Source organism: Hippopotamus amphibius, chromosome 15, assembly GCF_030028045.1.
Source record: "Hippopotamus amphibius kiboko isolate mHipAmp2 chromosome 15, mHipAmp2.hap2, whole genome shotgun sequence".
Classification (NCBI taxonomy): Eukaryota; Metazoa; Chordata; class Mammalia; order Artiodactyla; family Hippopotamidae; genus Hippopotamus; species Hippopotamus amphibius.
Window position 1 is genome coordinate 4421092 of NC_080200.1, and position 26994 is coordinate 4448085.

The window sequence follows — 26994 nt, forward strand, 5'->3', positions numbered from 1 at the left end:
AGGGCACAGAGACTGCTAGGGTCACACGCAGAGCCACGGACCACATGCTAAAGTGCTCAGTGGTCATGCACGCTCAGAGATGGGCACCCTCAAGGTCACCTCACCTGCAAGAACACACGGGGCCACACGTTCAGTCACACACGGCCACGCACGCCCGTGCTCCAAGCCCCGCATCACACCCGCTCTCACAGTCACGTGCACAGCATCACACCCTCTCCCCTCGCTGCCCTCCTTCCGGGGTGGTCCCTGCCCCTCCTCCCTCTGCGCTGGGTGTAGAAGGTCCCCTCGTGCCAGCCCTGACCCCCGTGGATCCCAAGACAGCCCAGCCCACAATCCTACCCCCTCTGGGCCCGGGTCTCCTTACCCTGCCTGAGGGGTTTTCTACCTCTCGATTCTTGGGACTGGGCCGTTCTCGCGTGTGGGGGTCCCTCCTGGGCACTGTAGGCTGTTAAACAGCATTTCTAGCTCCCCGCCCACTCAATGCTATCAAGCCCACTCCCATCTGTGACAACCCCAGATGTCCCCAGACACTCGGAGCGTCCCCTGGGAGCAGAGTTGTCCTGGGGTGAGAACCGCTGATCTGGAGTAAGGAGAGACATTCCAATCTGGAAAATGGTGTCAGTATTGCCAACCTGCATACCCCAGAGGCGGGCCATTGAGAACAGCAGCAGGAGCCACAAGCCAGTACACCAGAACCATCACCAGGGGGCGGGACACCAAGGCCAGTTCCCCAGGGAGTGCGTGCCTCATTGCGGGGGGGGGGGGGGGGTCCCCAGCAGCCACAGCTCCTGATAGGTCACCCGCACCCTGCCCCAAGCAGGTGAAGCTCCGAGCAAGCGAGGTCCCAGGGAAACAAGATTCCTGGCAGCAGAGGTGCCCGGTGGGTGAAGCCCCAGGTAAGGGAAAGCTCCAGCCACCACGGTCCCCAGATGCCCAGCAGCCCAGGCCCCAGGCTGGCCAGCTCACGTGAACCTGGGCACCGTCTGATAGGCGGGATCCTGCTGCAGCCGCCAGCAGGCCTTACAGTACATCAAGGCCCAGCTGAAGGACGGGGGCCGCAGCCTCTCCCGCCAGCGGAAGTAGTTCAGGTAGTGGGCATCGTCCTTGTCCAGCACCAGCAAATACTGGGTCAGGTCCTTGGGGCTCTGGAAGTCTTCGATGTGGATAAAGGCTTCGGGTGGCAGGAACCGTTCGTAGTTCTTCCTGCTGGGGCCCAGCACCACTGGCACAGCCCAGGCCTGCAGGGCGCTATACCGCAGCTTCTCCATGATGTAGTCGGGGTGCAAGGAGTTCTCGAAAGCCAGGTAAAACTTGTACTGGGGCAGTTCCTTGATCACAACCTCCCGGGGCCGGGGCATGTGGGGTGTCCGTACACGTCCACTTGGAGGGGAGGCTGCAGCTGCTGATAGTCCTGCGCCCTGGCAGAGCCCGCCCTCCAGTTGGACACCGCCCAGGCCACCAGCCTGCTCTTGGCCGAGACGTTGACCAGCGTTTCAACAGGGTTGAGCCGTGGCTCGAGCCAGCCGTATGGCGTGACGATATCTGAGTCCCGGCGGTAGGACATGATGAGGGTGAAGTATCCGTCCAGCGCCTTCAGTCTGGGGCAGTGGCTGGGTGATTCCATGCTGTGCCAGACCCAGTGCTGGCTGGTGGGCCGTGGGGAGGGCGGGAGCTGCGCATTTGGCCTGGAGCTGACCTCTCGGTGATGCACAAGGACTGCATCTGCCCAATGGTACTCCTTGCAGTTGACGGTCAGGTGGCAGTCGGCTGTGCTTGGCCATATCTCCGAGCAGCAGGACAGAGCCACTGGGCTGTTGAATGGCCAGGTCCACAGCAGGAGATGCAGGGGCCAGCGGGTGGAGGGCCCCGCAGTGGCCTGGGAGGGGCCCTCCAATTCAGGTAGCCATGTGGACTTGTCTTGGGACACACGCAGGTAGGAAAAGAAGCACAGAGCCAAAAACAGCTGCAGCAACAGCCCAGGGAGACAGTGGTGCTAGGAACATTTTATCTTGGCCCAGCCAGCAGGATCCATGGGTCAGAGGAGCTGGGAGGAGGGCACAGTGCACACAGTATCATGGATAAGAAAAGTTATAACACATACCTAGCGGGCGGTTACCCAAGTTCATCTTCATGAGTCCTGAGATAGGAGGCACTGTTCTTATTCCTATTTTACAGATGAGAAAACTGAGGCCAAGGACTCAATGCTAGAAAACGGCAGAGCTGGAATTCCGAAGAAAAGCATCTAGCCCCAGAGTCCACTTTCTTCTACCCACTAGGCCACATGACCTCTGGACCTGGGATGAGTTCCAATGGCTCTCAGGTCCCACCTTGACCTTGACCCTGCCCTTTCCCAGCTTTCCCAGTGTCCTGGAGTTGAGGCTTGGAGCCAGGGCTCCGTCCACGAGGGGTACAATGGGATTATGTTCGAAGGTTATCTGAGGCTCACCGGGTAGCATAGGAGTTGGGGGAAAGGGCATTCCTGGTGGATGAAACAGCCAATGCAAAGGCCCGGAGGTGGGTGACAGTGAGCCTGACCAGTTTCTGGGGAGAGCACAGGAAGTGCTCAGGGAATCAGCGTTCAAAGATGGCCCCCCGGTCCCACACCAGGCAGTCCTGGGCGGCCTCTTGGCCTAGCCGATGTCTCTCCACTCCCTGGTCCTTTCTGTCCCTGCAAGTGGTCACAAAGTTCTCCCACACTCCAGATCCCAACCACTGGAAGGGAAATCTAGGACCTTGGCCCTGCCCCTCTCCACTTCCTGTGACCCTGGGGCTGCCCATTTTACAGATGAGAAAATGGAGGTTCTTAGCAATAGGTATGTCTCTTGCCCAAATACACACATCTAGGGCCCTCATGATCCAGAATCCAAACTCTCCCCCTTGATGTAATTCCAGGCTCCTCTTCCACTTTGCTGGTGGAGCTCTGATCTACAGCCTGGCCCTGTCCACTAGAATGTTCTGCTATTGTGGAAATGTTCTATATCTGCACCATAGGGTGCTCCCCTATGATTCTTGAGCCCTTGAAATGCAGCTGTTGGAAGAAAAGACTTTTTAATGCTAAATTAAATTTTAAAAAATTCTCTCTTCTGTAAATCGAAGACAACTTCAAGATAAAAAATAAAAACAAAACCAAAACCAGCCTCTGAGAGCCAATTCAATGATTGGAAAACTTGACAGTACAGTTGGGACCTCATGGAAGAGCAAATCTGCCCCAACGGGACATTTTTATGGAGTCTAATTACAGATCAAGGATGTATGACGAAAACTGCGTGTCTGAATGAGGTGTGCTGCGGGTGCAAAATACACCCCGGCTTCTAAAACTCAGGATGAGGACCCCCCTGGTGGTGCAATGGTTAAGAATCCACCTGCCAGTGCAGGGACGTGGGTTTGATCCCTGGTCTGGGAAGATCCCACATGCCGCAGAGCAACTAAGCCTGTGCGCCACAACTATTGAGCCTGCGCTCTAGAGCCTGTGAGCCACAACTATTGAGCCCATGTGCCGCAACTACTGAAGCCCAAGCGCCTAGAGCCCATGCTCTGCAACAAGAGAAGCCACGGCAATGAGGAGCCCATGCACCACAACGAAGAGTAGCCCCTGCTCGTCGCAACTAGAGAAAGCCTGTGTGCAACAGCAAAGACCCAACAAAGCCAATAAATAAATAAATTTATAAAAACAAACAAACAGTAGGTTAAAGGAAAAAAATTCTTAAAAAAAAAAAAAAGGAAGAACAGATAAACAAATGTGGTCCATCCATACAATGGAACATTATTCAGCCTTAAAAAGGAAAGAGGGACTTCCTAGCTGGCACAGTGGGTAAGAATCTGCCTGCCAGCACTATTTACAATAGCCAGGACATGGAAGCAACCGAAATGCCCATCAACAAATGAATGGATAAAGAAGATGTGTCATACATATATACAATGGAATATCACTCAGCTATAAAAAGGGATGAGATGGAGCTATATGTAATGAGGTGAATAGACCTAGAGTCTGTCATACAGAGTGAAGTAAGTCAGAAAGAGAAAGACAAATATTGTATGCTAACTCACATATACGGAATCTAAAAATGGTACTGATAAACTCAGTGACAAGAACAAGGACGCAGATGCAGAGAATGGACTGGAGAACTCGAGGTTTGGGGGGGCGGGGGGTGAAGTGGAAGCTGAGATGAAGCGAGAGAGTAGCACAGACATATATATAGTACCAACTGTTAAATAGATAGCCAGTGGGAAGTTGTTGTATAACAAAGGGAGTCCAACTCGAGGATGGAAGTTGCCTTAGAGGACTGGGACGGGGAGGGTGGGGGGGACTCGAGGGAGGGTGGGGGGGGAGTTGAGGGAGGGAGGGAATATGGGGATATGTGTATAAAAACAGATGATTGAACTTGGTGTACCCCCAAAAAATAATTTAAAAAATAAAATAAATAAAATAAAAAATAAAAAAAAGAATCTGCCTGCCAATGCAGGGGACATGGGTTCGATCCCTGCCCCAGGAAGATACCACATGCTTCGGAGCAACTAATCCTGTGTACCACAACAATTGAGCCTGCGCTCTAGAGCCCGTGATCCACAACTATTGAGCCCATGTGCTGCAGCTACTGAAGCCCATGCGCCTAGAGCCCGTGCTCTGCAACAAGAGAGGCCGCCACAATGAGAAGCCCGTGCACCACAAGGAAGAGTAGCCCCCACTTGCCGCAACTAGAGAAAGCCCGTGTGCAGCAATGAAGATCCAACACAGCCAATAAAATAAATAAATAAATTTATATAAAAAAAAAAAAAGGAAAGAGATTCTGACACCTGCTACACCATGGATGAAACTTGAGGACGTGATGCTCAGTGAAATAAGCCAGACACAGAAGGACACATATTATATGATCCCGCTAGTATGAAATATCTAGAATAGGTAAATTCATAGAGACAGACAGCAGATTCGTGGTTACCAGGGGTGGGAGGGTTGGAAGGAGAATGATGAGTTTTCGCTTACTGGATATAGAATTTCTATTTGGGGTGATGAAAAATTGTTGGAAATATTGGTGATGGTTGCACACCATTGGGAATGTACTTAATGCCACTGAATGGCACCCTTAAAAATGCTTAAAACATCAAATTTGGGACTTCCCTCGTGGCGCAGTGGTTGAGAATCCACCTGCCGATGCAGGGGACACAGGTTTGATCCCTGGTCTGGGAAGATCCCACATGCCGCGGAGCAACTAAGCCAGTGCGCCACAACTACTGAGCCTATGCTCTGGAGCCCGCATGCCACAACTACTGAAGCCCTCATGCTTACAGCCCGTGCTCTGCAACAAGGGAAGCCACTGCAATGAAAAGCCCACGCACTACAATGAAGAGGAGCCCCCCGTTCTGCACAACTAGAGAAGCCCGCGTGCAGCAATGAAGACCTAACACAGCCAATAAATAAATACATAAATAAATTTTTTAAGTCAAATTTTGTCGTATATATTCTACCCCAGTTTAAAAAATAATGTGGGACTTCCTTTGTGGTCCAGTGGTTGACTCCCCACTCCCAATGCAGAGGGTACAAGTTTGATCCCTGGTCGGGGAACTAAGATCCCGCCTTCTGCGTGGTGTGTCCAAAAAATAAAATTAAAAAATAAATAAAAAAATGACCCTGAGACTTTCCTGGTGGTGCACTGGTTGAGAATCTGTCTGCCCGTGCAGGGGACACGAGTTAGAGCCCTGGTCTGGGAAGATCCCACATGCCTCGGAGTCACTAAGCCTGTGCGCCACAACTACTGAGCCCACGTACTGCAACTACTGAAGCCCACGCACCTAGAGCCCATGCTCCACAACAAGAGAAGCCACTGCAATGAGAAGCCCGCGCATCGTAATGAAGAGGAGCCCGCGCTCGCCACAACTAGAGGAAGCCCGTGCGCAGCAACGAAGACCCAACATAGCCAAAAATATAAATAAATAAACAAATAAATAAATAAACAAAAAAAGACCCTGATGGCTGGTGGGCTCCTTCTATTGGGCAGACCTCGTGTAACCCACCGAGAGTGGAGAGTGGGGAAGGGAGAAGCTGGCAGGTGGCCTTGTGTGATGAAAAGGGAGCGCGATTTGGAATTGAATGTTCCCGCCAAAGTTTCTGGAAAGAGACACAAAAGACAAGCCCTCGGGGAGACAGCCCCAAGCAGGAGCGGGAAGGAGGCTGAACTCTGACCACAAGCTACTTTGTGCTGTCAGGGGTTTTGGCCACGCACAGAAGGTTAATACATGGAAATGTACTTAAAATTAATATCATTTGTTTGTCCTGTGTTTATAGAGGCTGCTCCTGGGAGGCACAGAGGCCCTGGGAACAACTCTGAGGAGCGTGGACTGGGGGCCAGGGGTGTGCGAGGCCAGGGCTGAGATCCCACCCAAGTGGAACCCGAGACATTGTTTTCCTAGAAAGGAGTTGAAAAATGCCATGATGCCGGGACCCCACAAGGGTCAGAAAAAAACAAAATCCCCCCCGCCCCCCTGCATCTCAGGTCCTCATCCCACGGGATGGGGTGGGAAGAAGGAAGGGCCCTGGGCTGCTGATGGGGGCCAGGAAGCAGTGGGGGTTCTAATCCAGAGCTTTGCCAGAGAGACAGGGAGACAGGGAGGGAGGGAGAGAAACATTGCTCTTCCTGGTTCGGTAAGTCAATTGGAACTTCCCACACCCGCTCCACCTCTGGTGCACTCCGTACCCGGAAAGACCCCTGAAAGTCCTGCCTGCGGGCCCTTCCCAGGGGGCCACGATGCCTCTTGGGAGAGAGGACACTTTCCCCAGGAGGTCTTACCTGCAGGGGGCAGCCTGTGGGGCGGTGAAAAGCTGACCAGCAGGTTTAGGGCCAAGGCACAGCTGGTCACCCAGAGGGCCCATGAGGTGGAACCAGGAGGAGAAGGAAGTGGACCTACAGGTACAGCACAGCTCAGCCCAACCCCACCCACCACACCTGTCATCAGATAAACAAACAGGGTGTCCTGTGCCATGAGCCAGGCCGTTATCTAAAAGCAAAGGTGGGACTCCACTAATCTCCACCATATGACCTAACGAGGGAGGTGGTGGAGGAAGTTGGGGACTAGAGTCACTGCCCTGGCCTCCCCTGTGGCCTTGAGGCTTTTAGGGCTTTGGGAATAAAGTTTACCTATCCATAAAGGGGAAGGGCTGACCCAAACCACTGGTTCTCAAAGTGGTTTCCGTGGGGGCACCAGGGGTTCCTTGGAGGGTGGGGAGGGGCAGGTGAGCAGAATTTCAAGCTTCTCACCTTCCCTTCCAGCAGATCCCACCCCCTTGTTGTGTCTCAACAAATGTTTCTTGAGTACCTGCTATGTGTCGGGCCCCAGGGATATTGCACGAAGCAAGTGGGTGAGACAAGTAACTCAGAAAGAAACTTGTAAACAAACATCGATTATAAATTGCAAAAAAGAGGCTGTGGGCTGGGCTGGACCTTGTGGATGGGTGTGCTGGGAGCTAAAGCCCCATTAGAAGTCTCTAAGTAAATAAAAGGATTCAAGAGCTTTTTGGGAAGAAGGGACAGCCTGTGCAAAGGCCCTGAGGCAGCAAGGAACGGCGGTATTGGAGGAAACCCAGGAAGGAGATGAGGTCGCCAGGTTGAGGTGCTTCCGGCTCTGGTCAGTGACGAATATTTAACACAAGGGTGACAGGGAGTCATGGGAAACTTCCAGCGGAGCAGTCACCACCACATAGACCCCCGTTTTGAGATGCTCTTTCAGGCCACCACATGGGGGACAGGGAGGATAGGGGGACAGGGAGGATAGCAGGGCAGAGGCAGGGAGGCTGGGTAGAAGGAGGCTGCTGTGGGCCGGCCAAAGCCTGAGCTCCCAGGTACCATGACTGCCCTGTTCCCAGATAAGAAATCACTTCTGTGAGGCTGCTTCACGCTGCCTGGACACCCACCATCTGAGTGTCCAGTTAGAGGACACTAACAGAGGTTCCAGGAGGCTGGGGGTACCCCAGGGCTGGGCATTTGTAATAGGGAAGAACAAGTCTTTTTTTTTTTTTTTTGCCTCACCACACTGCATGTGGGATTTTGGTTCCCTGACCAGGGATCAAACCCATGCCCCCTGCAGTGGAAGTGCCAAGTCCTAACCACTGGACCACCAGGGAAGTCCAGGGAAGAACAAATCTGCTTCTACATTAAGCCATAACCTCCCAGACTTCAGACAATACTACAAAGCTACAGTAATCAAAATAGCACGGTATTGGCACAGAAACAGACATAGGATCAATGGTACAGAAGAGAGATCCCGGGCTTCCTAGGTGGCGCAGTGGTTAAGAATCCGCCTGCCAATGCAGAGGTCACGGGTTCGATCCCAGCTCCAGGAAGATCCCACATGCCGCGGAGCAACTAAGCCCGTGTGCCAAAAAAAAAAAAAAAAGAAGAGAGATCCCAAAAATAAACCCACACACCTACGGTCAATTAATCTATAACAAAGGAGGCAAGAATATACAATGGAGAAAAGAGTCTCTTGAGAAAGTGGTGTTGGGAAAGCTGGACAGCCGCATGTAAATCAACAAAGTTAGAACATTCTCTCACACCCTATGCAAAAATAAACTCAAAATGGCTTAAAGACTTAAATATAAGACATGACACCATAAAATTCCTAGAAGAGAACATAGGAAAACATTTTCCGGTATAAGTCGTACCAATGTTTTCTTAGGTCAGTCTACCAAGGCAAAAGGAATAAAAACAAAAATAAACAAATAGGACCTAATCAAACTTACAAGCTCTTGCATGGCAAAGGAAACCATAAACAAGACAAAAAGACAACCCACAACTAGGGAGAAAATATTTGCAAATGATGCGACCAACAAGGGCTTAATCTCCAAAATATACAAATGGATCATACAACTCAACAACAACAACAAAATAACCTAACCAAAAAATGGGCAGAAGACCTAAATAAACATTGCTCCAAAGAAGACATACAGATGGCCAATAGGCACATGAAAAGATGCTCAGCACTGCTAATCATTAGAGAAATGCAACTCAAAACCACAATGGGGTACCACTTCACACTGATCAGAACGGCCATCATTAAAAAGTCTACAAATAACAAATCCTGGAGAGGGTGTGGAGAAAAGCAAACCCTTCTACACTGTTGGTGGGAATGTAAGTTGGTACAGTCACTGTGGAAAGCAATATGGAGGTTCCTCAGAAAAAAAACAGAGCTACCATATGACCCAGCAATCCACTTCTGGGCATATATCCAGACAAAACTCCAATTAGAAAAGATACATGCACCCCTATATTCATAGCAGCACTATTAGCCAAGATGTGGAAACCACCTGAATGTCCATCAACAGATGAATGGATAAACAAGTGGTACCTATATACGGGATACTACTCAGCCATGCAAAAAAAAAAAAAGAATGAAATAATGCCATTTGCACCAACATGGATGCAACTAGAGATTATCATATTTAAGTGAAGTAAGTCAGAAAGAGAAAGACAAATACTGTATGATATCACTTATATGTGGAATCTAAAATATGACACGAACCTATCTGTGAAACAGATACAGAATCACGGACATAGAGAAGAGACTGGTGGTTGCCAAGGGGAGGGGGTTGGGGGAGGGATGGAGTGGGAGGTTGGGGTTAGCAGATGTAAGCTTTTATATAGAGACTGGATAAACAACAAGGCCTTACTGCCTAACAGGGAACTACATTCAATATTCTATGATAAGTCATAATGGAAGAGAATATTAAAAATGTATATATATGTATGTATAATTGAATCACTTTGCTCTGCAGCAGAAATTAACACAACATCATAAATCAACTGTACTTCAACTTAAAAAATATTGATTAAAAAAAAATCAGACTTGGGACTTCCCTGGTGGTCCAGTGGTTAAAACTCCGTGCTTCCAACACAGGGGGTGTGGGTTCTATCCCTGGTCTCGGAACTAAGATCCCACATGTCACGGGGCGCAGCCAAAGCGGGGAAAAGCACAACAAACTTTGATCTGTACAATTAAGATATGTGGCCTTGGGCTTCCTAGGTGGCGCAGTGCTTAAGAATCCGCCTGCCAATGCAGAGGTCACGGGTTCGATTCCAGCTCCAGGAAGATCCCACGTGCCGCGGAGCAACTAAGCCCGTGTGCCAAAAAGAAAAAAAAAAAAAAGAAAAAAAAGATATGTGGCCTTTATAATACCTAAGTTACAGCAATAAAGCATAAAAAAAAACCTGACTCCATTTTAATTCTGACCTTGTACTTTAACCTTTGTGCTCTGTTGCCTGTGCTTAGACATGATGACTGCACCTTTTGTAAAAGGATGTTGCCTATAGCTTGAAATATACAGAATAGCCTGCCCATGACCTGAGCTGAACAGAGAATAACATTTGTTTCCTTGGAGGTTTACAGGAACATCATGACCTGACCTTGACCTGCTCTCCATGGACAGACACAAGAACAAAAGATCTGACACCAAAAAGTTTGCAACAACTAACCGCGTCCCTCGCCACGTCCCTCCCTCACCTGGCCTTTAGGAGGGCCTTGCTGTAACCTTTCCAGGAGTTAGGGCTTTTAAAGGCACGAGTCACCGGTCTCCTTGTCAACTACAAATTGGTACTTGCCATGGGCACTTGCCATCTACCCCTACAAGGATGAAATCACACCTGCTGCTGCAGCTGCTGACGTTCCACATCCCGTGAAGGGAATTCAGGGTGGAGATCAGGAATGAGGCACTCTGTGCTTTGGGCGGGACAGGTCTTCAGATAGACGTTTTCAGGAGCTGATTTTGTGAGCCAGTCCTTGCATCTCCTCGTATCTAGTGCTTTTCGCACTAAACCCTTTCATGGTGATGTCTGCGCCTCCTGACTAGCAGACACTTTCTACAAAACTATGTGCTTGACTGTATCAACGCCTTCACCAAGATCACATATGTATTGATCTTCTTCCCTACCTCTTGGGAGCCGTCTCTCAGAGCTCTCTGAAATGCGGTCTCCCGGGCTGCAGTCCTCATTTTGCCCCCAATAAAACTTAACTCGCAACTCTCATGTTGTGCATTTTTTTTTCAGGTCAACACCCTGCAATACACTTCTCTCTGCTCCAAACTCCGACGTTTCGTTCCTGCTTGGTCTCACGGTGCGTCTGTCGGGCGCACGGATTGCATACACGTGCACAGAGGAGCCTTACCAAAGCTGCTCATGGCTCGCTCCTGACAGGCAGAATTATCTGGTGACTTATTAAAATATAACTCATGGAGGTCACTGTGTCCTCGGCCCAGGGCCAAACCTTGATGGGCAAGCCTTCAGTCTTCCCTCAGCCACCCCGCCGATATGGACACTGAGGTCCAGAGACGGTCACTCAGAATCTCAAGGGCGCAGAATCTCAAAGTCTCCAGCTACACACGCTGCTCTGCCAGGGACACTCTGCCCCGCCGCGGCCTTGTTAATCCCTAGTCATCCCGCAGGGCTCAGTGCAGACACCTCCTCCAGGGAGCCTCCCCAGATTCCTCCCTGGTCCCCTGTGCTGGATCAGGTCTCTCTGCCCCCCACCCCCCACCGCCCACAGCTGCCTGGTGTCCCCCATCATAGCTTTGGCCACCCTGTGTCGTTTCCTCTACTGGGCTGACAGCCCCGTGAGGACAGAAAAGCCGGGAGAGCACAAGAGTAGGGAAGACTTAGTAAGAAACTGGGCTGTATCTCAAGGATTTAAAACCCCAAAGTGGGAACTTCTCTGGTGGTCCAGTGGTAGCGAATCTGTCCTGCAACACAGGGGACGTGGGTTCGATCCCTGGTCGGGGAACTAAGATCCCACATGCCACGGGGCAACTAAGCCCATGTACTACAACTGGAGAGAAGCCCACACACGGCAACTAAGACCCAGAAAATAAAAATAAATAAAATAAATATTAAAAAAAAAACCAAAGTGGGGGCACTGCCTATTATCCCATATTTGGGATCAGAGTTTGGCTGGCTCTGTCTGCAAGTGTGTTGGGTGGGACGCTGGTCCTGCCTTTCACTCACTGAGGGACCTGAGAGGGACTGCCCCTCATGGAGCCTCCATTTCCCCCTCTGTAACACAGGACCTGTGCTAGCACCGCCAACGCTCCCTTACTGGCTCTAGAGGGAATGAGCTCCCCATCGAGGGGAGGACCCAAGCAGGAAGGTTCTGCCGTGGAAGGGGTCACTGTTCAACACCACTTTGAGATGCCCCAGAGGAGCCACGGAGGGCCTTTATCGGCCCTGGGGACGGGCCAGGAAGCTTCCAGGAGCCCTTCTGATGGGCCGGGCCTGCAGGCCTGCAGAGGGAAGCCCTGGTGCTGCCTCTCCCACCTACTTCCAGGCCCTGTGCTCCAGACCCACCTGTCACTGTGTGGCAGCTGGGTAGTGGGGGGGACGAGGTGGTGGGGGGAGGCACAGAGAGGGGTCTTTCCGCACCCGGCCTGCCTGAGCCTCCCACAGGCCTGCCGCAGCCTGAACTCAGGGTCTCACGGGGCAACAGGGGGCTGGGTGACCGGGCTGGCCTCGGGGATGGTGCTTCTGGGGTCAGTAACGGTAGCCAGGCGGAGCCCCGACCCCGGCCGAGCCCCAGTCCCAGCGGGGCCCTGTCCCGAGCCACGGCCCCCCTGACTGCAGAGAAGGGGAAGTTGGTGATGGGAGTTCGTGGGGGGCATTTGGGGTCCTGATCACCGACACTCCGCCCACCCACACCCCTCCTGCAAGTCCCGGCACTTCACCGGGACTGGTGATGGAACCCATGTGTGTGACTGGGACACAGGTTACCTGCTGCCCATCCAAATGCCCCATGGGGCCAGCCCAGCGCGTTCTGGGCTTGCCCGATAACACCCCTGGCGGCCGAGGGGCACACCTGGCCCTGTCCTCACCCAGCGGTTCCCTCCACCGTCCCTGACACCCTCCTTCTCAGAGGCCTCCTGCCACGGTCCCTCCCATCAGTGAAGTTTATGGTCTCAAGTCCACCTGTTCTGCCTACAAGTTAATTCCAGATTTTATTGACATATCTGCCTGCTTCACACAGCTGGGAAGTGGAGCGTGGGATGCGGGGTGGAGGGGTTTGGGATTTGAACCGAGGCCTCCCGGCCTCAGGATGTGTAGTGGGACCGACCACCGGGCCCCTGGGGTTCACACGTTGGGGGAACCCCCTGCCCAAAGCCAGAGAGAGCTGAGAGATTTCCTGACTCTCTCTCGGGGAAGCTCGCCTGGCCGATGTTAGGTGGGGCCTCCCTGGAACGAGGCTGATCCCAGGCCCAAGAGTGGGGGACCCCAGGGACCGCACCCACCCACCCACCTCAGGCTTGGGATGGGCTGGGGCTAGTGCGTGGGGTGAGGGGGGCCATCTGTGCCCCAGCTCTGGTCTCTGCCTGTTCTGGACCCCCAGGGCCTTGCTCAGCCTGGGCTGGTGGGTGATGGAGCCACCAGCCCACTGGAAACGGCACTCCTTGGTCTCAGGCTGTGAGCCGAGGGGCGGCTGGTGGCTCTGGAGGAGGGCACTGCCCCCCTCAGTCTGGGATGGGTGGGGAATGAACCACACGTGCGATGTGGGATGGGGATGGTGCTCGAGTACTAGCAGACGTGCCCTGACATCTCCTGATGCTGGCCCTGGTGGTCCGGACCAAAGGAGGGTTCCCATTCCCCTCTGAGCCTCATAGAAACTTCCAGAAAGAGGGAGACGGAGCGAGAAAAAGCGAGGTCTTCAGCTGCCAGGTATCAGCTCAGCTGGAGGCAGCGACTCCCCTGTACCCACCAGCCCCGGGGGGCCAGCCCTGCCCCAGCCTGCAAGGAAACCCTGGCTTGGCCTCCCGAGGGCCCCGTCTGCCTCCCAAGACCCTGGCTTGTAGCCAGCCCATGGGGAGGGCCCCAGGTGTGTGGTGTGGGTGGCAGGTGAGCGACGGCCCCAGCGAGGCTGGCTCAGGCCCGGGGTCACTGGCGGGCTTGGCAGAAGCACCCCTCCTCAGACCCCACCTTCATCCACCAGTCCCCCCTCCCCCCTTGGGCCTGGCCCTGGTCAAAGGCATCACAGCTGTCCGCTGAGGCTCAGAGAGTGCCTGGAATCCACCCTCACCCCAAACTCAGTCTCCCTCGGCACTCTCCAGAGAGAAGAAATTTCCCCTGGCTCCAGAAGCTTCTGGAATGTTCAAGAAGTCCTCATTTAACATCAGAAACCACCTGCAGCACCTAAGTGGGCTGGCATCTGGCCCTGTCTCTCTGACCTCAGAGTGCTTGACCTCAAGAACTTCGAAGCTTCTCTGGCCGGCAGCTGTGTGACCTCGGGTCAGTGGTGTAGCCTCTCTGGGCCTCAGTCATGTCATCTGCCAAACCGAGCCCATGCCGGTACCCTCTCCAGGTGATTAACCTCGCACACCTCCTCCGCAGGGCAGGATTGTGCCCAGGGGCTGGAAACCCACAGGCCTGGACCTCAGTTTCCCCTCCAACGGCATTTTAAAGAATATAGCTTCTCCCTGCCCGGCGTCACGGTGCTAGGGGCTGCTGTGTGCAGAGGGAGTGGGGGAACTCAAGGTGACAGAAACCTGGCATCGCTGTGTTGCCCGCCCCCGGCCTCTCTTCACCCGGGCCCCCTGGCACGTTGGGGTCTGCCCGGCCCTGGCACCCCAGCCCAGCCGGGTTCATGGGGCTTAAATTTCATCCCGTGGTGGGTGAGGAGGCGGGGGCCCAACACGCTTCATTTTCCAGTTTCTGGGGCTACCCGTGGTGGGGCTACCTATTGTTGAGTGGAAAAAAGCCTGTTGCAAAACCGGCTGAGAAGAGAACAATAGCACCTAGCCGGCCCACCGGGAACAAAGGGCCCTTTCTCTCTCCATGCAAAGGTTTGGTGGAGTGTGTGTGGTGGTTTCGGAGTCAGAAAAGCCAGTGAAGGTATTTTGCAAGAAAGAAAACGGTTCGGAGAAGATCTGTCGAGACAAGGAGACAGGAGAGCACAGATTTTGTTAGTTTGTTTTCGGAGGATGTTTTCCAATTTTCTAAGACACCTGTCCCTCCACTGGCAAAACACAGAGCCAGGAATGTCGGCGACCTGGGCACCAGGCCCAGCCCTGCAGGGAGTTTATGGAGATGCCACATGGGGAAGATGTGCCAGAATCTCTCCCCCACTCCGCCCCCATCGCCATTGGCGGGGCTCCAGAGAGCAGCAATTTCCCCCCATGCAAGCTCTCCAAATGTCCCGGAAGTCCTCATTTACAGTTGGAATCCACCTGCAGCCACTTGGGTCCCAAAAGCCCAGCTGCAGCCCCTGGCCCAGCCCCTCAGCCTGAAGGGTGACAGTTCCGGGAATGGACCTCAGAAGGACGGGGGAATGCCAGGCAGGAGGATTTCAGGCCACACCGGACTCATCCTCTGCTCAAGACCCTCCCGTGGCCCCCACCGATTCCTGAGGCAGAGCCCACAGGTTCTGCAGCATCTCCCCAATGCAGCCTCACTGCTCGTGCCCCAGGACCTTTGCACGTGCCGTTTCTGCTGCCTGGAACTCCCTCCACCCTGACAGCCACCTGTTTCCCTCAAATAACTCCCTCTCCAATCACTTTATTTCTAACTGCCCCCTGCCAGCACTCCCCATCCCCCTTCCTGCTTTCTTTTTTTCTCCACAGCAATGACTACCATTTAACTGGACTACGTATTTGACTTATTTGTGTGATTTACTGTCTCTTGCCTCTCTCTCCCCGACCGGAATGTCAGCTCCATGAGGGATCTTGGTCTGTTTTGTGCCCTGCTGAGCCCCGAGCACCCTGAACAGGGCCTGACACTCAGGATGGCCTTAATAAAGACGCTTTGGATGAACGAATGAATGAAAGAACAAATGAATGAATGGTATTAAGCGCGGTGGAAAAATTCTCCTGCTTCCTGGCTTGTCATTGATTTTCCCCAAGACAGGGAGCCCTGTGGGGGCAGGGCCTGGGTCTCCAGCAGGACTTGGCACTCGGTAAACAGGTACTGAATAAATTACGGCATCTGGCAGTCCACACAGACAGAAGCTTGGACTCTTACTCGGAAGATTGTAAACGAAGGCTCCCGGGGACGCCGGACTTTGGGGCCACCCTTTTCCCTGCCCCCACCCCCGACTGCCCCCGGCCACGGGGTGCCTCCAAGGGGCCCACAGGTGAGGTGGTCCTGACCCTGGGCGACACGGGGTGGGTGACACGGGGCTCGGAGGGAGCCGTATGGCAGGCACGGGCAGGCCGGCAGGCGGGCGAGGAATGCTCTGGCCGACGGGAATGAATAAACAGGCTCCTTGGATGTCAGGGTTTGGGGGCTGGGGGACGCCTTGAACCTCATGCTTGGCTGAGGATGTCTGGACAAGGCAGGCGGCCAGGTGGTGTCATCAGGGGCTAAAATTAGCCTCCGGTTCCCGCTCAGTCTCCCCCCCCCAGGGCCGGGAGGCCAGGACAGGCCATCACTTTAGTGAGCGCTAACTTTGTGCCCGGCCAAGCTCCTCCGATACGTGAACACGCTGAATCCTCTCAGTGACCCTGACAGTCGGTAGTATTATCCCAGTGTTATTATGAATCCCCATTTTACAGGTGAGCAAACTGAGGCATCGAGAGAACACTTGGTGTTCTCACAACTCGCAAGGGGCAGGGCTGGGATTTGAATCTGGGCTTTGGGGATAGTGCTCTCACCATCGGGTGCTGAAGGCTGGGGGAGACAACAGAGACCTCCATGCAGTGGGTACTTGGAGGCAGTGGGCACACGGCGCCCCCTTTCCTCTGCCCCAGGGACCTCTCCAGAGTCAGAATTTCAGGATCCAAATTCAAATATGTCCACTGCGATTGGCAGCTGGATATGGCCTTAACTTTCCCCCTCCACATCTGGGCCCGGATCCCAGGCCCCCCCGGAGCCCCAGGTCCAGCACCTAAGAGGGAGGCACACCTGACAGGGAGGCCCCCAGGGTCTCGTGGGGCTGGGGTCCCTCTGATCGGTGGGTGCGGGTCAGAATCTGGGTGTTTGCCCATAACGCAGGAAGGCCAACCGAGGCCTGCTCTTCCACCCAGGCGGGATCAGGAAAGGGCCCCCAGGGAGAGAGTCCAGCTGAATCTGAACTTCAGGTAGAAAATGAACCGCGGTTTTGTGTATGTTCTACATATTGCGTGGTTCACTGATTACTGGAAGTTCAGACTTCACTGGCCGCCTTTACTTTTATTTGCTTAATCTGACAACTTTACCTTCCCCTCCTTCCCCCTCCCCCCCAGCACAGGTGGGTGAGGAGGGTGTTACTTAAGCCACAAGAAGCACTGAATGGCAGGTGATTCCTGCCTAGCTTGGGGGGGGGGGGCTGCCCTGGAGTAGGGGGAGGACTCATTGGGAAGGAAGGGGGAGGGGCTGCGGGGCCTCCCTTTCCCACCCCCACCCCTCCAGGTCCTGCCTGCTCGGCCCATTATTCATTTTTAATGATGGTCACTGGGGCAGAGTGCTGGCAGGGAACACCTGGGCCTGAGGCTTCCGCAGCGGGTGGTTTCACTAATAGGGGCTAGAGGGGGAGAGGGGGTGGGGGAGGGGGATCCCTGCCCACCAGGGATCTGGCCTGGGGCAGGAAGTGTCCAACTGGGGGCAGGGGCAGGAAGCAGACCCCCCGCTGCACTCTGCCATTTCCTTTTGCGTTGAGACGGGAGACCAGGGACTGTATCTCTGGATGCTTTTTCCTGATGCCACCACCACCCCGGCCAGGTTCTCCTGGGCCCCCGAATCCCAGATGCTCAGGGGCGGGGCGGGGGGTGGGGGGCGTGCTGTTCTGGCCCTCCTGGCTTCCTCCCACCCTCTGGTTCCCCATGTGCCTGCCTGGCCCAGTGTGGTACCCATGGGGGTTCCTGAATCCCCACAGCCAAGCTACGCTAGAGTGGCAATGAAGGCCCGGAGAAGGGGCTGACTGGCTGAGACTGGAACCCAGGACCTGACACGCCCCTTTCTCTCTTACCTCTGAGCCATCTTCCATGCTGTTCCTCTGACCTGGGTCACTCTTTTCCCTTTCTCCTGGAAAGCTCCTATACATGCTTCCACACTCCTTTCTCCCTGGATTCCCAGGCCAGGTCAGGTGCCTCCTCTGGGTCCCCCCGCCCCGTGTCTGTCAGGACAAGCTGTAACTGCCTGCTCACATATCTGTCTCCACCACTGGACTGTGAGCCTTGGGAAGGTAGACTGGGTCCGTCTTGGTCAGCACAGGGCCTGGGACACTGCAGGTGGAAGTGCTCTGGAGTTAGTCACGGGGCCTTGGCTCTACCCCCACTTGCTGTGTGACCCTGGGCAAACAGCTATCCTTCTCTGAGCCTTGGTTTCCCCACCTGCAAAATGGGGTAGTAGCACCTCCTTCCTAGCCTGAATCGTACAAGAGATGTTGGAACCATGCTTGGCTTCCAACAGGAGGCTCAACAAAGGTTTATCTAAATATTTAGGCAAATTAAAACCACAATGAGCTACAATTACACACCCACTGAAATGCCCCAAATCTGGAACACTGACAACATCAAATGCTGGCCAGGATGCGGAGCAACGGAACTCAGGTTCATTGCTTCTGGGGATGGAAAATGGCCCAGCCACTCTGGGAGGCAGTTTCGCGGTTTCTCGCAAAACGAAACGTGACTTCCCTGGTGGCGCAGTGGTTAAGAATCCACCTGCCAATGCAGGAGACATGGGTTCCATCCCTGGTCCAGGAAGATCCCACAGAGCCACTAAGCCTGTGCACCACAACTACTGAGCCTGTGCTCTAGAGCCTGCGAGCCACAACTATTGAGCCCATGTGCCACAACTACTGAAGCCCGCAAGCCTAGAGCCCATGCTCCGCAACAAGAGAAGTCACCACAATCAGAAGCCCATGCACTGCAACGAAGAGCAGCCCCTGGTCACTGCAACCAGAGAAAGCCTGCATGTAGCAATGAAGACCCAATGCAGCCCAAAATAAATAAGTAAATAAACAAAGTAGCTTTTTTAAAAAAAAGAAATGACACGTACTCTGACCGTAGGACCCAGCACTCACACTCCTCAGAGTTCACCCAAAGGAGTCGAAAACTGACGTCCACACAGAAACCTGCATGTGAATATTTATGGCAGGTTTAGTCATAATTGCCAAAACTTGGAAGCAGCTCAGCTGTCCCTCAGCAGGTAAATGGATAAACAAAGTGTGGGATATCCAGACAATGGGATGTTATTTGATGCTAACAAGAAATGAGCTCTCAGGCCATGACAAGATGTGGAGGAAACTTACATGCACATTACTAAGTGGAAGCAGCCGATCTGATGAGGCTACAGACTGTATGATTCCAACTATAGGACATTCTGGAAAAGGTGAAACTACACAGACAGTAAAAGGATCAGTGGCGGACAGGGGTGGCTGAAGGAAGGCTGCAGAGCCGGAGCACAGAGGATGTTTAGGGCCGTGAAACTACCCTGTGTGATGCTGTAATGGTGGATACTTGTCCTTACACACCTGTCCAAAACCACAGAAGGTACAACACCAAGTGTGAACCCTCATCCCATGTCCAGAGCAGCACTATTTACAATAGCCAAGACACGGGAGCAACCTAATGTCCATCGGCAGATAAATGGATAAAGAAGATATGGTATATACACAGATACAGTGGAATACTACTCAGCGATAAAAAAGAATGAAATAATGCCATTTGCAGCAACATGGAAGGACCTAGAGATGATCATACGAAGTGAAGTAAGTCAGACAAAGAAAGACAGATACCATATGATAGCATTTGTATGTGGAATCTAAAAAAATGATACAAATGAACTTACTAACAAAAGAGAAATGGGTTCACATAGAAAACAAATTTATGGTTACCAAAGGGGAAAGGGGCAGAGGGATAAATTAGGAGTTTGGGATTAACAGATACATACTACTATATGTAAAATAGATAAACAACAAGGTCCTACTGTATAGCACAGGGAACTCTACTCAATATCTTGCAATAATCTGTAAGTGAAAAGAATATGAAAAAGAATATGTATATATACATCTGAATCACTTTGCTGTACACCTGAAACTAACACATTATAAATCAACTATACTTCAATGGAAAAAAAGAAAAAAAACCATACCTTTACATAACCAAAAAAAAAAAAAAAGTGAACCCTAATGCCAACTATGGACTTCAGCTTATAACAATGTATCAGTATTAGTTCATCAAATGTAACAAATGGAGCACACTAATATAAGACGTTAATAATAGCGGAAACTGGGACTTACCTGGTGGTGGAGTGGTTAAGAATCCCCCTGCCAACGCAGGGGAGGTAGGTTCGATCCCTGGTCTGGGAAGATGCCACATGCTGCAGAGCAACTAAGCCCATGTGCCACAACTCTAGAGCCCGTGAGCCACAACTACCGAGCTCGAGTGCCACAACTACTGAAACCCACATGCCTAGAGCCCGTGCTCCACAACAAGGGAAGCCACTACAATGAGGAGCCTGCACACCACAAGGAAGAGTAGCCCCCACTCGCAGCAACTAGAGAAAGCTCACGTGCAGCAACGAAGACCCCATGCAGCCAATAAATAAATTATATAAATAAATACATAAATAATAGGGGAAACTGTATATACACTGGGGGAGAAGGTGCTATCTGAGAACTCTGCACTTTCTGCTCAATTTTCCTATAAGCCTAAAACTGCTCTAAAAATATCAAGTTTACTAAGTAAAAAAATTTTCAGGGACTTATGTAGTGGTCCAGTGGTTAAGACTCTGAGCTTCCACTGCAGGGGCGGGGCAGGTTTGATCCTTAGTGGGGGAAGTTCTGCATGCTGCAGGGTACAGTCAAAAAAAAAAAAAAAAGAAAAGAAAAAAGAAAAAGAAAAACAAACACATTTCAGGAGGGGTGCGAGTATAGTGACCCACATGCACAGTGACTTTTGTCACAGGTTTTTCATCCAGTTGCTGTTTAAGCCAGGGAATGTGCTTTAATGGGAATGACAGTTCAGCCACAGGAGGGAATATTATGCAGCCGTTAAAAGGCCAGAGGCGGTTCTCTATGGGAAGAAATCCAGGATGTATTGTTGGGAGGAAATTGGATGGGTTGTGAAATAGCAGGGACAGACGGTGTGATGCCATTTCTATGAGGGGAAAGGAAAAATATAGAGACGTGCTTGTTTGGGGGAGAAACACTGCAGGGAGGAAATACAAGAAACCAGCCGGTGGCCTCTGGGGAGGGTGGCTGGTGTCTTTCTTGAACACCCTTTGGTATATTTTACATTGTGTGGCCTGAGTCTGTTTTACCTACTGGAAAAAAAATAAACTTGTAAAATATATTTTAAAAAGACGGCTGTGGGGACTTCCCTGGTTGTCTGGTGGTTAACACTCCAAGCTTCCAATGCAGGGGGTGAGGGTTCGATCCCTGGTAGGGGAACTAAGATCCCACATGCTGAGAGGCATGGCCAAAAAATTAAAAAAAAAAAAGAAAAGAGACTACTGTGAGGTACTTCCCTAGTGGTGCAGTGGTTAAGAATCTGCCTGCCAATGCAGGGCACACGGGTTCGATCCCTGGCCTAGGAAGATCCCACATGCCACGAAGCAACTAAGCCTGTGCACCACAGCTACTGAAGCCCACGTGCCTAGAGCCCATGCTCCTCAACACAAGAAGCCACCGCAGTGAGAAGCCCATGCACTGCAATGAAGGGTAGCCCCTGCTCACTGCAACTAGAGAAAACTCCTGTGCAGCAGCGAAGACCCAACGCAGCCAAAAAATAAAATTAAAAAAATCTGAAAAATAATAAAAATTAAAAAAAAAAAAAAAGACTGCCGTGGGAAAAAAAAATGGGTAAAATAAAAGTGTTGGGATGGACTTTTTTTTTTTTTAATAAATTTATTTATTGGCTGCTTTGGGTCTTTGTTACTGCACGCGGGCTTTCTCTAGTTGCAGTGAGTGGGGGCTACTCTTCATTGTGGTGCACAGGCTTCTCATTGCGGTGGCTTCTCTTGATGCAGAGCACGGGCTCTAGGCGCGTGGGCTTCAGTAGTTGCGGCACATGGGCTCAACAGTTGTGACACACGGGCTTAGTTGCTCTGTGGCATGTGGGATCTTCCTGGAGCAGGGCTCAAACCTGTGTCCCCTGCCCTGGGAGGCGCATTCTTAACCACTGCGCCACCTAGGAAGCCTTGGACAGACTTTAAAAGAAGGTGGGTACGCAGGGGAATTTTAGGCGAGCCCATGGGTTTGCCTGCAGCAGTTCAATTTGGGCTGAAAGCCTCCTGCAGCCCCCAGGGCCTGGCACCCGCCCTGGCTCACACCTTTCTTGCTCTGGGTCCAGGAGTGTTCAGAGCCCAGTGGGGTCCCCCTGGAGGTGAGACGTGGGCTGGCCTGGGGCCAGGCCTGACTGAGCCCCTTGCGGCTGGGCCGACCACCCAGCATTCTGGGAAGGCCTTGGGAGGCATGGCTGGCTCCAAGGAGGGACCCGTGAGCTCTGATGGGGGGCTGGGTGCCAAATCCAAGGAGGGCCAGCGCAGAGGGAAGGAGGGTGGGTGCCGGGGAGCTACTGGAGGCCCCTGGGCAGCCCGGGGTGGGGGGATGTGTTGCGTGCCTCAGTTTCCCCAAGGGCAGTCCCTCTCTGGCCCGGGATGCTGGAGATGGCCCGTATCCCGGGCACTGGGAGCTCCCCTGGGTTCTGAGCCCTGGATGTCGAGCCAGACAGGGTGAGAGGGGGCAAAGCTCTGCCCCCCACTCCCAGAGCCCTGACGTGACGACTAACCCGGCTTCGGGCTTTGAGGGTGGGGTGGTGAGGGTGGGCCGGGGCCCCACACCCCCACCAGAATCCGGCCAGGAATCCTCGGGTCCCCTTTCCTGAGACCCCCACGCTCCAGTCTCCTCCTCGCCCGCTCCTTGGTGTGGGGACCCTGGGACACGGGGGTGGTGTACTCCGAGGCACTCAGGGCCCGGGCTCCCTTCTGGAGCAGCCCTTTTTGGGGGGCTCAGACGGGCTGGGACCCAAAGCGCCTGCTATGGTGGGTGCAGGATGGATTCCAAGGCGTCTGCCCCGACTTGCTGTGTCCACCTGGGAACATGCCTGGCTTTGGCTCTTGCTCTCTCTTCACTGACCACCCCCCACAGCAGGGATGGGGGGTGCACCTGGCTCCTTCGCACTCTCTGTTCCCTCTGGCTGACGGCCCACCCCCCAACCCCATCCCCACCACCCTGGCTTTCACGTCACCTTGGTTTTCTCTCTAGAGCACAGTTCTGTGTAAATCACTCTCGTTCATTTATGTTTGCTCGTTTTAGTTTTTTTTTTTCTCTTACTGTTTTACTACGTCTTCCTCCAGATCAGACTCTGAGTTCCAGGAAGGTGGGGGGCCTCGTCGGTCTTGCTGGCTGATGGGACCCAGGCCCGAGTCTGCCTGACACAGGTAGGTGCTCGGTAAACACTTGAAAGTCTTGGCTTTGAGATGGACGGTTCCTACCTGTCCAAGCCCGCCCCCCACCCCCGCAGCCATCTGTGGGGCTGAAGTGAGTGGGACCCCATCCAGAGCAGCACTGGGCCACATGTTTACAGAGCCCTGCTGTGTTCCTAGGCTGGGTGCCCAAGGGTATGACAACCAGGATATGTCCCTTGTTCCACTAAATGGTACACATGAGGGTGACAGGGGATTTAGAAGCTCGTAAGTGCAATGGACAATCACTGAGGAGAGTAAAGGGCGTGCGGGGCGCTGTTTCAGTGACGTGTCAGGGAGGCTTCAATAAGGTGAGAGAACATTTGAACTGAGAACTGGAGGTGAGTGGCAAGCTACAGGGGACATCTTGGGGAAGAGAGGGCAAGGCAGAGGGCACAGCCCGTGCAAAGGCCCTGGGGTACAACCGTGCCTGGCCTGGTGGAGCGACAGCGAGGAGGCCCGGGGGAGAGAGGGAGGAGGGGAGGGGAGGGAGGGCCTGTGGGCCTCAGGGAGGGCGTGGGCTTGTACCCCCGGGAAGGTGGGAGCCCTGCAGGGCTGTGGGCAGAGTGGGGAGGTGACCTGACCGGCTGCTGCTGGGGGGACAGACTGGGGGCCAAGGTGGAGTTGGGGACCAGGATGGGGGCGCGTACCCGGATCCAGGTGCTGATAGGGGCCGGAACCAGGTTGGAGCCGTGGAGGGAGAGACGCGGGCAGACCCGGCATGGATTCTGAAGGCAGGAGGGTGTGAAAAGGGGTGAGAGGACAGCAGACCAGCCTGCGGGTCCGGCAGGGGCAAATGGCAGGCTGGGGGGGCCTCCTCAAGAGCCTCCTGTGTCTCCCCAGCCCATGTGCAATGTAACTGTTCACAGGGATTTGTGGGGGTATAATTTTGCTTTTAAGATCACTTGGCTGTGAGGACACCTACCTTGTCCCGCTGGGTTGCTTTTGTTCCTGCCACGGCAACCACGTGGGAAGTCTTTCAGAGACAGTCTATAATGCTCTTTGGCAACAATAGCTAAGAATAATAAAAGAACTAACACTGGGGACTTCCCTGGTGGTCCAGGGATTAAGACTCCTCGCTTCCAATGCAGGGGGTGCAGGTTCGATCCCTGGTCAGGGAACTAAGATCCCACATGCCGCGTGGTGCGGCCAAAAGAGTAAAGAAATAAAATAAAGAACGAGCCCTGAGTGCCTGCTGTGAACAGGGCCCTGTGACGTCACCTCTAGGGGCCTCAGCTTCCTCACCTGTAAAACAGGACTAATGTGAAGAGCTCACTCTCGGGGCTGCTGCGGGGATTAGACGACAAAACGACAGCAACCTTGCCATGGACAACTGGGCCCTGCTGGCAGGTGCGAAGGGCTCAAAGGGGTTTCTCCTTTTGTCCTACTTGGATGGCTCATAATTTCTCGGCTTGCAAAGAGCTTAGAGAGGCCCGGCCTGGAGGGCTGGGTCCGTCCTTGCAGCCTCGTCCCCACTGGCCAGGGTCCCCAGGGCCTGGGGTCCTTGGGGAGGGCGCACCGCACTGCCCCCAGGCCATTATTTCTCCCCTGCCGCGCCCTCTCCCCGACGTGCTTCGTCCTCTGCCTGGGAGGCCCTTCCCCTCCGTGAACGTCTGGAAAGACCTCCTCCAGGCTAAGGAGTGGGGGCACTGGGTCCCCCGGGGCCACCCCCCCAGGGCCCGTGTGTGGGATGATGGGGCCCCTCACCGCCGAGTAAACGTTAACGGCTGAGGGGGCCTGGGTCCCGGGCTCCCTGGAGCCCGGTGGGCAGCTGGTCCCTCCTGCCCCATTCTGAGGGGATCTGGGCTGCTGCTGGGGGCACTGTCTCTACCCCGGCCACCAGCCCGCAGAGGACAGAGGACGGGCTGGGTGGCAGCACGGCCCTGGCCTGAGCTAGAGGGGAAACCGAGGCCCGGGGGCGGTGCGAGGGCTGGGAAGTAGCCAGCCGTGGGACCTTGAACAGGTCCTCCCAGCTCCAGCCCTCAGCGGGCCCCACGACGATCACAGACCCTACTTACCTACGGACCGCGTTACTGCCTCGCTGCCCACTTGGAGAACCTGTCGCCTCTGCGGCCCGTCTGCTGCAGGTGGGACAGGTGGGAAGGCGTGGGAGGAGGGACAGGGAGGCAGAGATGGAAACGGGCCCCCCTCCGCGGACCTGGGGGGCACTGAGCAGCGGGCTCTGCCCCCTGCCGGCTGCCGCAGGGACAGACCAGCCTGGAGCAGGAGCTGGGGACCCCGCCCCCACCGCCTGAGGGCGTGGGAGGGGCACTTCCGTGGAGTGGAGTCGTTCTCCCTCTTCAGGGAGCACCTCTGAGGAAGGGACCCGGTCATCCCCACCAGACAGGCGGGGAAACTGAGTACAGAGCCAGCAAAGAACTGAGCGCTGGGTCTCGAACACAGGGATAGGAGCCCAGAGCCCTGCTGGGCCCTCCCCTCCCAGCCTACGGGCGGCATCTCCATCCTCTCTCAAGGACCCCCAAGTCCAGGCTCGGGGACCTAGGCCTGGACGTGACCCCGAGCTGGCGCCCGGTCCCAGGCCGCGTGCGGACACCGGCGCCCTCTCCTGGGCGGACGTGCTGGGCAAGGGGCCGTGTCAATGCAGGAGGCTCGGCGTGGCGGGTGGGGAGGCCGAGGGGGCCGGGCCGGGAGGGACCTGAATGGCTGTACGGGGGTGGGGGTGGGGGTGTAAGGGAACAGAGGCAGTGAGAGCAGCCTGGCCGATGGCGGCGGGGCTGCGGCTCTGTGATCTGCTTAACCCCCGGGTGAGTTATGACCTGGGGTGGACAGAGCAGGAAAGCAAGGCCACAGGCTTGGCTTTTGCCCGTGTCCAGGCCCCAGGAGAGGAGGAAGGGGAAGGAGGGACGGGCCAGGCACCAGGGAGGGGGTGCGTGAGGGCGGCCCCGGGCCACCTGTAGCACCCAGACCCCGGCCAGGACCCGATCCCGCCTGCGCCCGACCCCGCTCCCAAGGGTGGAGCCTGCAGAGCCCTAATTTATGACCCACCGAGGCCTGCTGGGGCACTCCGGGCCTTCCTTTCCGGCTGCCAGGAAGAACTGAGACAGCTGTGCAGAGAGCCCGGGGCCAGGCCGCGCCAGCATTCCGGGGCTGCCTAAATCACCGGGTCTGACAGGCGGCCGCGGGCGAGGACCTCGAGTCCCTCTTCCCGCTGCTGCCGTGGGCCCCTGCTCTGCGGGCTCCCGGTGGCCTGTCACCCACCTGTCGGATGGGGACGAGGCTCTGGGGCCAGGCCATCCGGGGCTCTCTGCTCCAATGCTCAGGAATTTGGAACCGGGCCGTGCGTGGGGCCTGGGCGTGTTTTCCACATGCTGTTGGCTTTGGGGGGAGGCCCAGAGAGGGGCTGGCCCACGACTTGCAGGGGGGCCGCAGGCAGGGCTGTGGGCCCCAGAGAGGGGCTGCCCCGGCCACGCGCGGGCTCCCGGCCGCCCAGGGGACAGACAGAGGCCCGGAAACCCCTGCCCAACGCCTGCACCCTCCTTCGGGGCCCAGCGGGCACTGTCGGCCCCATCGGGCACAGTCCCAGGGGCCTTATCTCCTGCCGCCTCCTCCTCCCTCTGGCATCTGCCCTGAGCCCCCCTCACCGGCGCTGGCCTGTCACCCAGCCCTCCCCGGACAGGGCTGCATCCCAGGGAAC

General features: G+C 54.6%; 1 protein-coding gene across 1 annotated transcript; it reads right to left on the reverse strand.

Moving 5' to 3' along the window:
- Window positions 1-962: 962 nt before the first annotated feature.
- Window positions 963-26594, reverse strand: LOC130837217 (3-galactosyl-N-acetylglucosaminide 4-alpha-L-fucosyltransferase FUT3-like). The gene is given in 7 exon segments (XM_057710035.1): window positions 963-1369; window positions 1372-1993; window positions 22722-22856; window positions 23924-24067; window positions 25171-25232; window positions 25358-25420; window positions 26471-26594. Coding segments are annotated over 7 exon segments (1557 nt in total).
- Window positions 26595-26994: the final 400 nt, after the last annotated feature.